The sequence below is a fragment of the Anopheles merus genome, chromosome 2R (genome assembly GCF_017562075.2).
Source record: "Anopheles merus strain MAF chromosome 2R, AmerM5.1, whole genome shotgun sequence".
NCBI classification, from domain to species: Eukaryota; Metazoa; Arthropoda; class Insecta; order Diptera; family Culicidae; genus Anopheles; species Anopheles merus.
In genome coordinates this window covers 14,280,955-14,291,536 of record NC_054082.1, presented here as the reverse complement: position 1 = coordinate 14,291,536, position 10,582 = coordinate 14,280,955, and the positions used below count along the sequence as shown (strand labels likewise).

Below are 10,582 nucleotides of genomic sequence, written 5' to 3'. Positions count from 1 at the left end.
TGTGTGTGTGTATGTGTTTGGAACAACTTACGATGGATATTGCATCAATGGAGCTAAATGTGAACGAAGCGCACCGGGAGCGATGCTTCGTTCATCTTTAGTCCGGTTCGAAGCTACTGATCGCTTCCCCGTGTTTTTTTTCCTTTGGTGAGTCGAGCGCGCACACCGGCCGCTTGTATAAGTTTGTTGGGTAAATTGAATTTACGTTAGCAAAATCCAATACATTACCTCACGGCTGTCTGAATTCTACCACCTTCACGCAGCATCGTGCTTCCGTTCAGGGGGTTTCCCCCCAAAAACCCTTACAGCGTGTTTCGGCGAACGCGAAATTTTGAACCACGCATAAGTTGTCGGTCCATGCTTTCATTAAGTGTAGACCACGGAAACCTCAGGAATCGATTAAACGGGGTGTCCCCCCCCCCCAGTTGTGGTTGCCCGCCCTGGTTTTGCCTGTGACATGGTACATCCGACTACTGCTCCACCCGTGCGTCTCGTTAGTGGTTGGCACTACGGAAGCTACACCACAAACGGCACACGCCTGGTACGGGCTTTCCCATGCGGCTTGCGCGACGGGCACGAAAGGTCGTGAAGCTGGAATTCTTAGCAGCCACGGGTGACACAGCCCTGGTGGCGCTCCCGGAACCCGCACCAGCCCTGCCAGGCCAGAGCTGTTAAAAGCGTTCGCATTTATTAGTCAGCAGTTTTGTGGTTTCACTGTAAAGAGCTCAAATCAATTAAATTGCTTCCCGTCATTAGGCTGCGCGTAGGGGGAAGACGGTGTGCGGTGTGAGAGCAGCAGCAGAGCATGATTCTTAATGTGGTTTGATGAACAGGCGCAACGTGCTAACGTGTGAGTTATTGTTACAGCAGATTTACAAACGGGTTTTAGGCAGGCTTCTTCACCAAACTCTTTATCAGTCTCGCACACGCCACTCGGCGTGCGCTTTGCTCTTTATGATCCCTTTTCCCACGACTTTCTGGATCCGTGAAACCCTCTTCCTGCGCCTGCGAACAGCTTAACCACACGCTTCGATTAATCGGAATTCTCCTGAACTGTCAATCAACCCAGGCAAATTGCAAAAATGGCACTTTTTCACACACTCGGTAATGTTTTGGCCCAACCATTCCTCAACCGTTGCTAGGGACGCTCATCCCTTATAAAGCGGAGCAGTTCCGGTGCATCAGAATCATTTGAATTCGCCATGGTGTCGTTTGGTGCTGCAGCTTCTAATCCACTGGACGCGGAAACCACGCCACAATGGGACATCTTCAAGCTGCAGCGTAAGATCCTGCTCATCTTTGGACTCTGGCCAGCGGATCGGTTGGTGCGCCCGTGGTATGTGAAGGTGCTGATTGCCATCAATCTGGCAACGCTTGCCATCTGCATGGTGGGTGAGTTTCTGCACGGACTGTACGCTTACCAGGAGGGCGACCTGAGCGAATCGATCGAAAGCATCTGCCCAACGGTGGCGCGAATATCGGGCTTTCTACGGATGGTGTTTTATCTTGCTAATGAGGAGAAAATCCACCGCGTGCTGAACAACATCCGCCAGACGCTGCAAGGTAAGCGGACTGTCACGCCTGCATGTATGCAATTAGAGCAACAGCTTGGGAAGCGTCATCCAAGCGATCAGGGGACTAATGCTGCGTTTACAATTCAGACGAGCATCCGCGGGAGCACACCATCACCAAACACCTGAGAACGCTGGGGCAACAGTTTACCTTCTACCTATTCCTGATGATGTTTTTTGCCGCCTGTCTCTACGGCATTACACCCTTTATCATTATGATCTACAATTGGGTCCAGGGACAGAGGCCGCTCGTCAAGCTTCTGCCATTCAAGTTGGCGTAAGTTTCTTGGGGAGTCCTGTTCTTGCAACCATTTTTTAAACATTCCCACCTCTGTTACAGCTTGCCCTATGACTCCCAGCACCTTTTTCACTTTGTCGTAACAACACTATTCCTGAACTACGCCTCAGCACCCACCATAACCTCGCAGTCGGGCAGCGATCCACTCTTCAGTGGGGTTTGCCTCTACATTTACGGTCAGTTTCAAGCGATCCGGCTGGAGATGGAAGCACTCGCCGAAACGGTAGACGGGAGCACGCTGAAAAGCTCCGCTGCCGAAACGCATCGCATCAATCTCGAGCTGAGGCGCATCAGTAAGCGCCATCAGGCAATCATTGACCTTGTGTCGGAGGTGCGGTCCGCCTTTACGCCGAATGTGCTGCTCGTCTACACGGCCACCGCGATCATCATGTGCATCGTGTGCATTGCCATGCTTGTGGTAAGCGCAGTTTTGGCGTGCTTGAAGTCGCATTGACGTTCTTTGCAAACGTTCCTGCTCCCGTTCCAATACAGGTGGAAGGAATCTACAAGCTCACCTACCTGCCGTACGCGTTTGCCGAGCTGACGTTACTGTTTCTCTACTCGTACAGCGGCACAATCATCCGCGATTCGGTACGGTGGTGCGAAAGGCCTAGCTTGCGAGCAGCAATCTTTTACTATCGAGCGTTTCCTAATTCCCTTTTCCCAGAGTGAAGCCGTGCAGACGGTGGCGTACGATTTCCCGTGGTACCGATACGACCGCAACACTCGCCATCTTATACAGATGATGATGATTAGGGCGCAGTACGGATCGAACGTTGATGTGCCTTTCTTCGAAACCTCGATGGCAAGCTTTTCGGCGGTGCGTCATGTGAATCGGGATGATCCGGCCCAAACGGCTACCGCGAATTACACTGCTTCTCTTTTCATTGCAGATCGTTCGTACAGCTTCATCGTACATCACACTGATGAAGTCCTTTTTGTAACTTCGGTTGGCAACGTTTGTGGTTTGATGTTTCATCATTACTGCATTCACCGTATCGTATTCGTCGCTTAGGAAGAATTGAAAAATGTATGCCATAAGTAGGTCATCGGTAGTGCCACACCTTGGCATTGATGCTATCAGCCTGCTACCAACACTTTCAGCGTATCGAGGTGCACGTTGGTGCACATTTTACGACCTCACAATGACGTGCCGCAGCACAGAATGCACATGCGACCTTTAGTGAAACGCCACACACACACACACACACACACACACACACACACACACACACACACACACACACACACACACACACACACACACACACACACACACACACACACACACTGGAGACGACAGCGTGCACCCACTGTTCGCGTGGCACAGTGGAAAGTTAATTATGCCTTTCTTAATGAGTCTAATAAAAGATGTTAATTGCTAGAAACTGAATGGCACCCATTGCCTGTTTCATTCAGTGCTTTCGTCTAGAGCTACCATCGCTCCCAAGGACGTCCATCTGTAAGAAAGTGTTCCCCTACAACTACGCTAAATGCCAATAGTATAAACACACGGAACAGCATAGTATACCCTGCTGCATGCTTGTTCAAGCCATAACAATATACCTCTTAAGAATACTCCTCTACATTACCCTTGTTAAATTTTTCGTTCAACTTACAAAACTACTTAACCCCATTCTTTCCCCCAAAGCCTGCAGTGAAGAGGGGTTTTGCATGCTAGTATTTTCGCTTGCGGTTATTGTGCACAAAGTCCCGACAAAGGAAGGCACCAAGCCGCATACCACGAAGGCTGCCCCATCGAATAGTACAAACCGGAGTACCCCGCTCCGGAAGCCTTTCTGTTGCGGTTGTCCATTTTACACAACCACATGGAAAAAAAGCTCCACCCCCGTTCACTTCGCCCTGTTCGTCTGTACGCAAAACGCACCTGCCCCTGTTTATGGGAAAACATTCACCGCTACATATGGTGCCACTACTTAACCAGATTACCTCAGCAATTGAATCAGTTCAGCTAGAAAATTGAGTTCCGCTCAGTTCCGATCGCGCCCAACCGTCCAACCGGCACTCCCATCGACCCCAATCGTTCGAAGGGATTTTCCTGCCATCTGGTATAAAGTGGTGAAGAAATCTCTCAGTTGGCTTATTCCTACACTATCCTACCACATCTCTTTCGTTCGCTTTTCATCGCTCAATGAAAACCTAATTTGCACCGGGAACATTTTACTGCTTTGAAGTGGGGCTATAAAATAAACGCCCGCGCCATCCGAATGCGGCCCACAACTATGGTTGCAGTTTGTAAAGTGGAATCGGAAATTGGTGCGAGACTTGTTAGTTTTCGCGGTGCATCGAGTGGTCAGGATCAAATATTCGGAAGAATGGGTAAGGGCTAGAAAACACAAACCACTCCTTACACCAGAAACAAGAAATGCGTCCATTTGTTGTTCTGGTTGTGATTGGTTTTCGAACGTCCAATCTTACCTACACAAAGCATATTTTCGAGCAAATCAGATTGAGGTTGCTACGGTAGCAGCATCTTTACTCCCGGACGTTACGATGTAGAAGCAACAACGCATATAAAGATATTTTGTAATGCGGATAGCAAACTTGCAGGCGTTTTTTTAATAGTGTCGATAAAGAATTCATTTTTAAGCCAATTCGCTTAACATACTTCAACACCAACAATTGCCCGAATGTAGGCAATCAACTACGAGGAAAAACGGCCCAAACCATTCGTGCGATAAAACGCTCTCTTCTTCCCATTTGCAGCCCACTTCCACCATACGAAATGATTCTACATCGAAAACAGCGCTCGAAAAACTATACACATCAATTTCATCACCTTCTGGTCACCGGTTCGTGGAATCAGGCAACATCTTTCATTTCTTCGACGCATTAATCAAGCAAAGTTTCAGTACCCTAACCAAGCAGCAAACCCTCTCAAATGGCCAAAGTTGTGTTCGATGGGCGCGGAATGAAAAAGCTAAACCGTTTCCGTCACCAACCACCGCCCGATATGGGAGCGATAGACTGGGGGAAGACAGACCACCACACCGTGCATTCTTATGAACGCTAATGAGAATCATATATCTACTACACGCGTCACCAGCTTTTGGCAAAGCTTTCCGAGCTAGCCCACACCTCTTTCCACACAAGTCAAACAACTTTCACCTTCAGCTGGGCGAGCGATAGGGAGGAAAGAAAAACACGAGAAAGGGAAGTAAAATCATCGCTCTTGCACGTTTGCCCACCGAGCTGGCGGGCTGGTTTGCCGTCATCTTCTGACTCTACAATAAAATACGCTTTCCTTCGCGCCCCGTCTGCAAATGGTGGTGCGAAAAGTGTCCTGTTCTTTGTTGCGGTAGACGCTGCGCAACGTGCCAGAAATCTTCAGCCATTCATTCACCATTACGAACCACTTCTTTTTGCATCGAACCAACACGCAGCACCGCTTCGACGAACTAGCTGCAGCACTGGAGGTGGTGGAGATTAACGGAGCACACCGCCATTTCCATTTGCCGCCCTGCTTACATTTCGCATGGTAAGGCATCCTTCCGGGGCGGTGCAGGAGACCCTGCTCCCACAACTCGTTAAGATTGAACCGGAAAGCGGGCCGGGGAGGACCATTAGAATGTTGTTCCATACCCTTCGTACGGCTTTCTAGTCTCGCCAAAACCCCTCTCCACAGCCTCGATAGCCTCTCGCTTCCTCGGGCGGTTGGTGGTTCGATGAGATGCGAAAATAATGATACGGTGGCGAACGGTGTCGATGCCACGACACGAAGCAACGACTCACCCGACCACCCGGGAAGGTCCTGGCACCCCAGCCCCGGTTTGGCTTCACGATCGCGCACCACGGTCGTGGCTTTCGCCACGGTAAAAGCTTTGCCCGCTTGGCGTGGCAAATAAATGTGCATATATTTAACCGACAAACAGCGTGTGCTTAAGCTTCGCGGAAAGCCGGGTGTCACCATATGCCGGTGTCACGGCACACGGTGCAAAAAGCGCCCGACCCGAACAGTTGATGAAGCAGTAATCACAGAGTGGGTCATTGAAGATGAATGTAGTTCAATCGAACAGAGCATAACATAGAATCATGCCTCTGCAACCGCTCGCACTGCTTAGATCCCAGCAACTGTTTGGAAGAAAAGCCCTAGAATCGAAAGCAAAAGAAAGACCACAAAAACCATACACGATCGCTCCACGTGGTACGACGACCTACAGCCGAAACAGCAATCCAAACAAAAAGCTGGGCTGTGGGAAACATCCATCTTTGCTCGCCCATCTGGGAGAGATGACACAAGAAAACGCTACTCCCAAGTAGTTGGAAATTGAATATCAACGGCACAAAAACGCTGTTCCGTTTGGGGCTGGACGGCTCGAAGCTGTGTCCCATTTTTATCATTTGCAGTGTAGGAGCATCTTCCAGTGCTTTAATGTGTGTGTGTGTGTGTGGCGAAATGAGTTTTTACTACCGGTTGTCCAGTTTCAATTATCCGAACCAGACCAGCAGACCCGCATTGCCCGTACTGAATACTGAATCCAAACGACTAAGGCTCATCGCCAACCAACCTTCAAGACTGCTTTTTCGCCGCTTTCAGTCCGCCAAGAACACCGAGCCGGTCCTTTCGCAGCCATTCGGGCACGGGGACACTGCCATGTAACCGGACCTCGTCGGTATTGACCGTGGGCACACTGTGAGCACTCTCTTGGGTAATAAAATAACATCGCCAGTGTCCTTTCGGCGAAATGTGCTTTCTCTTGCGCGTGCACACTCATCCGCCACACACACACACACTCGAGTCGCCCGCTGCCGTTGGGTTCGTGTCGCATGATTAAAATCGGATTGCCTTTGATTAATTATGAGCCCAGCACGAGGGCACGAGGAATCCGGCAAATAAATTAATCAACATCCAGCTTCATTCCATCCAGCGGCACTAACTTCATGCCCGATGCGGGAAGACGCTACTCGCGTGCGGTGGATTTTGCGATGCAAAATCGCATGCTTGCTCTGTAACTTACATCGAACACAGCTCGCACGTTTTAGAGAGTAAGTGAGTCGCTTTATATGCAGCTGGTTAGCAGATTTGCTGGAAGTTGAGCAATTACTTACGGATCGTACTTACACTACTAGTCAGAAACTGATATTAGTACTGTAATGTATCAAATGTTGCATAATTGCAGGCGCGCAGGATAGACGCGTACATTTGCTACGGCTTCCTAATTACATGCAACCCTCATTAAACATCACTCAAGTCTGCAGAAAAAACAAGCCTATTTCTTGGAATTTACCTTTCATCTTCAATATTTTATAAAACCTTATTCTGATGTCATTAAGCAAGGCACATGCATGATGTATCACGGCCATAGAAGTGCTTTTTTTAGTGCTTGAACACACCATCTTGACACACCCGAGCGGCACTCATCCTTACACATGCTTCAGGTGTTCTTTCAAATGCAAATTTGGAGCTCATGAATATGTAACATCTCGTGCTGCGAAATTGTTCCCCACTCTCTCTTACACACACACACACTAATCAACAACAAAACCGATCAATCTAACGCTCATTAAACAAACGAATTACCGTGCACCGAACAGTGTCAGCTTGTGCGTGTATTTTTGTGTTTTGTTTTTGTTCTATTTACCCCATGTTCCTTAAGCTGCCATTAATCTTTCGCCCGGAATTACTACCTTCATGGTGCAGCGTTCACCCGCCGCTCAAGCGCAGAAACCTAATTGATTGATGAATGCTGGTGATTGATAGAATGCTAGCGTAACTGCTTCGCTTGCATTGCTGCAATTTAATTGTGCGCCATTCACATTCACGGCTCTAGAAAGTCGAACACGCGTCGAACTGCTCAATCTGTCACAATTTTAATCGAACCATAGCCAATTCCTTCCAGTTTCTAACGGCTGTAATGGAAATAGAACCAAATAACCGGAAGCTTCGCTGCGGTAACTTTTTTTTTTTTTCAAACAAGCGTAAAGCGTAAACCCACAGAACCACGGATCGGTGGCCACCATTTCCAGCACTGCACACAGCTGTACAAATATTGAACTTGCCGAGATGTTTCAGCCCCATTTGCTGAAAAAATTTCCCCACCGATAGAGTTCTGCTCCAGAACCCGGCGGTGCTATGTTCGGCGGGTTGACGTAAGTAAGTAAAACATGAAACTTTCGTGCTAGGGTACCAGTTTGCGTGGTTTGAACTTCGCATTGGAGCTTGCCAGTAAGCGTTACTCTATTTGCGTTAGGTAAGCTTGGAGCTCATCGACGCGAACATTGCAGCACCGTGTTAGGAGGTTGCCGTGGTGCGCCTGCAATCACTGCTGGGCAAGCTGATTCAGCAGAGATATTTGGGGAAAGAAGTGTAGCACAAAGCCCTGCTGATTAAACAACTGCACTGATAATCGCACACTCTTGAAGTCATTTGCTGGATGGGAAGGATAAAGATACGGCGTTACTCCCATACGGCGTTACTCCCAAGTGGGCTGAAAATCCAAAACCCCAAACTAAGGCCGATTAGTATTGATTGTTCTACATCTGCTTGCTTTCTCACCAAACTGTACAGGCTTTAATAATGCACACTTGAATTATTTCTACATATAAATTTATTTATTTATGGTTATTACATTCTGTGCCCATTCTTATAAATCGCCACATAAAATAGAGTCATCCAATTGCTTACCCCACATAAGTGGACCAACCTTCAGTGAGCAATGATTATTACCGTTGCTCCAGTTACGGACGCTCGCCCGCAAACGCCCGAAGACTGCGGCATGTTCAAGTTCCAGCGTAAGATCCTGCTCATCTTCGGCTGTTGGCCACCGGATCGGCCTACACGACGCTGGTATGTGAAGGTTCTCATCGCCGTCAATCTGATCACGCTTGCCATCTGTATAGTGGGCGAGTTTCGGTACTGCCTGTACGCGTATCAGAACGGTAGTCTGATCGAAACGATCGAAAGCATTTGCCCATCTGTTGCCAGATTTTCTGGCTTATTGCGTATGTGCTGGTTTCTTAGGAACGAGCACAAAATTAAAAGCGCTCTAAACAGTGTCGTCCATTTAATGAAGAGTAAGTATTTGCGCACCATATGAGCTAGCACCGTTGTAACAGCTCTATTTCGAAATGTCTGTTTGAATAGTGAACTTTCAGTAATGCAATTGTGTTCCACTTCTTTTCCTGCCTAACAGATGAACATCCACGTGAAACTGGCTACACGAATCGGATCACGGCCCGAGATCAAACGATAACTAAAGTTCTTTTCCATTCAAGTTTCATCACTGCGATACTGTATGGCATTATACCGTACGTTATGATGGCTTACAACTGGTTCCAGGGCCAGTATCCTCTTGTGAAGCTTTTACCATTTAAAGTTGCGTAAGTAGATGTCTAAATACCAAGAGTACCACCTACCACCATGCGCACTAGTTGTTGTTTGTTACTGCAGGCTACCCTTCGACTCACAAGATCCTACGCTCTTTGTACTGACGACAATTTTCCTCAACTATGCTTCGGTACCTACCATTACGGCCATGACGAGCACTGACGCATTGTTCAGTGGAGTTTGCCTCTACATGGATGGCCAGTTTCAAGCGATCCGGTTGGAAATGGAAGCGCTCGCCGAAACGGTAGACGGGAGCACGCCGAAAAGCTCCGCTGCCGAAACGCTTCGCATCAATCTCGAGCTGAGGCGCATCAACAAGCGCCATCAGACAATTATTAACGTCGTGTCGGAAGTACGCCACGCATTCACCCCAACGATTCTGACCATGCACATCTGTGGGGCGTTCATGATATGTATTATAAGCATGACAATGTTTCTAGTAAGTGCGGAACTCACCGGCAAGCGGAATGTATCCTGTATCCTTCACCTACTGTTCTCACTACCGCCTGCAGGCCGACGGAATCAACAAGCTCACCTACATGCCGTACACGTTTACAGTGCTGATGTTGCTCTTCATATACTCATACGGTGGCACGATTGTGCGAGATTCGGTACGAGCTGTAGTTAAAAATTGCAACCAACTGGAGCCAGCGCCAATTTCTATTTACCATTCGTTTCAGAGTGAAGCCATCCAAACAGTGGCCTACGGTTTCCCGTGGTATCGGTTCGATCGTAACACCCGACACCTTGTCCAGATGATGATGGTACGGGCGAAGTATGGATGCAATGTGGACGTACCGTTTTTTCAAACGTCGATGGCTACCTTCTCGGTGGTAAATCCATGGAAGGAATGCTGTTTAAAGACTCGCGCAATACACAGTTTGCCTTTTCGTTGCAGATCGTCCGCACAGCTATGTCATACATCACGTTGATGAAGTCGTTTTTGTAGGAAAACGTGTTAGCAATAGCAACAATGATGATGAAATTAAGCAAAACTGAAATATTGAGAACGCTTAGAAGCTGAAAGGATACAACTAGCTCAATATTTGCATTGATTAATGTACTAAGAACATTCACCTGCGTTCTCAGATCTACAAACATTTAGATATGCCCAATGTAACTATTCTACGAATGCTACCATTTAAAACTATCTCACTTGATCGCCAACATAAATAAAAATTCTTCACACACGCATCTTCACAGCATTACTGTTCCCTGCAATCACACAAACGTATGATGCTCAAACCTCTAGATCTAACTTCAGAGCTAAAGCTGAATGTCTATACGGTACCCATTATTTGTATTGTCCCCAGCAGCTGCCATTTTCTAACCTTTGTGACGTTCTTGCCTGAGTAAAAATTACGC

The 10,582-nt window shown here is 47.8% G+C and overlaps 2 protein-coding genes across 2 annotated transcripts; both read left to right on the top strand.

Moving 5' to 3' along the window:
• Positions 1–1,202: 1,202 nt before the first annotated feature.
• On the top strand, positions 1,203–2,813 carry LOC121590111 (odorant receptor 22c-like). Its single transcript, XM_041909507.1, has 6 exons — positions 1,203–1,563; positions 1,662–1,848; positions 1,912–2,287; positions 2,362–2,460; positions 2,537–2,689; positions 2,763–2,813. The coding sequence occupies exons 1-6, from the start codon at positions 1,203–1,205 to the stop codon at positions 2,811–2,813; spliced, it is 1,227 nt and encodes a 408-aa protein (XP_041765441.1).
• A 5,703-nt stretch (positions 2,814–8,516) lies between these two features.
• LOC121590108 (odorant receptor 22c-like) lies at positions 8,517–10,166 on the top strand. Its single transcript, XM_041909502.1, has 6 exons — positions 8,517–8,904; positions 9,024–9,210; positions 9,281–9,656; positions 9,730–9,828; positions 9,898–10,050; positions 10,116–10,166. Exons 1-6 carry the CDS (start codon positions 8,547–8,549, stop codon positions 10,164–10,166), a joined length of 1,224 nt encoding a protein of 407 aa, XP_041765436.1. The 5' UTR covers positions 8,517–8,546.
• Positions 10,167–10,582: the final 416 nt, after the last annotated feature.

Excerpts from the sequence above, each read along its gene's own strand:
- LOC121590111 (XM_041909507.1), top strand. The coding sequence starts at position 1,203 with ATGGTGTCGTTTGGTGCTGCAGCTTCTAATCCACTGGACGCGGAAACC. Across the intron at positions 2,288-2,361 it reads TGTGCATTGCCATGCTTGTG|GTGGAAGGAATCTACAAGCT; the intron begins GTAAGCGCAGTT and ends GTTCCAATACAG. Across the intron at positions 2,461-2,536 it reads GCACAATCATCCGCGATTCG|AGTGAAGCCGTGCAGACGGT; the intron begins GTACGGTGGTGC and ends CCCTTTTCCCAG.
- LOC121590108 (XM_041909502.1), top strand. The coding sequence starts at position 8,547 with ATGATTATTACCGTTGCTCCAGTTACGGACGCTCGCCCGCAAACGCCC. Across the intron at positions 8,905-9,023 it reads TGTCGTCCATTTAATGAAGA|ATGAACATCCACGTGAAACT; the intron begins GTAAGTATTTGC and ends CCTGCCTAACAG. Across the intron at positions 9,211-9,280 it reads CTTTTACCATTTAAAGTTGC|GCTACCCTTCGACTCACAAG; the intron begins GTAAGTAGATGT and ends TTGTTACTGCAG.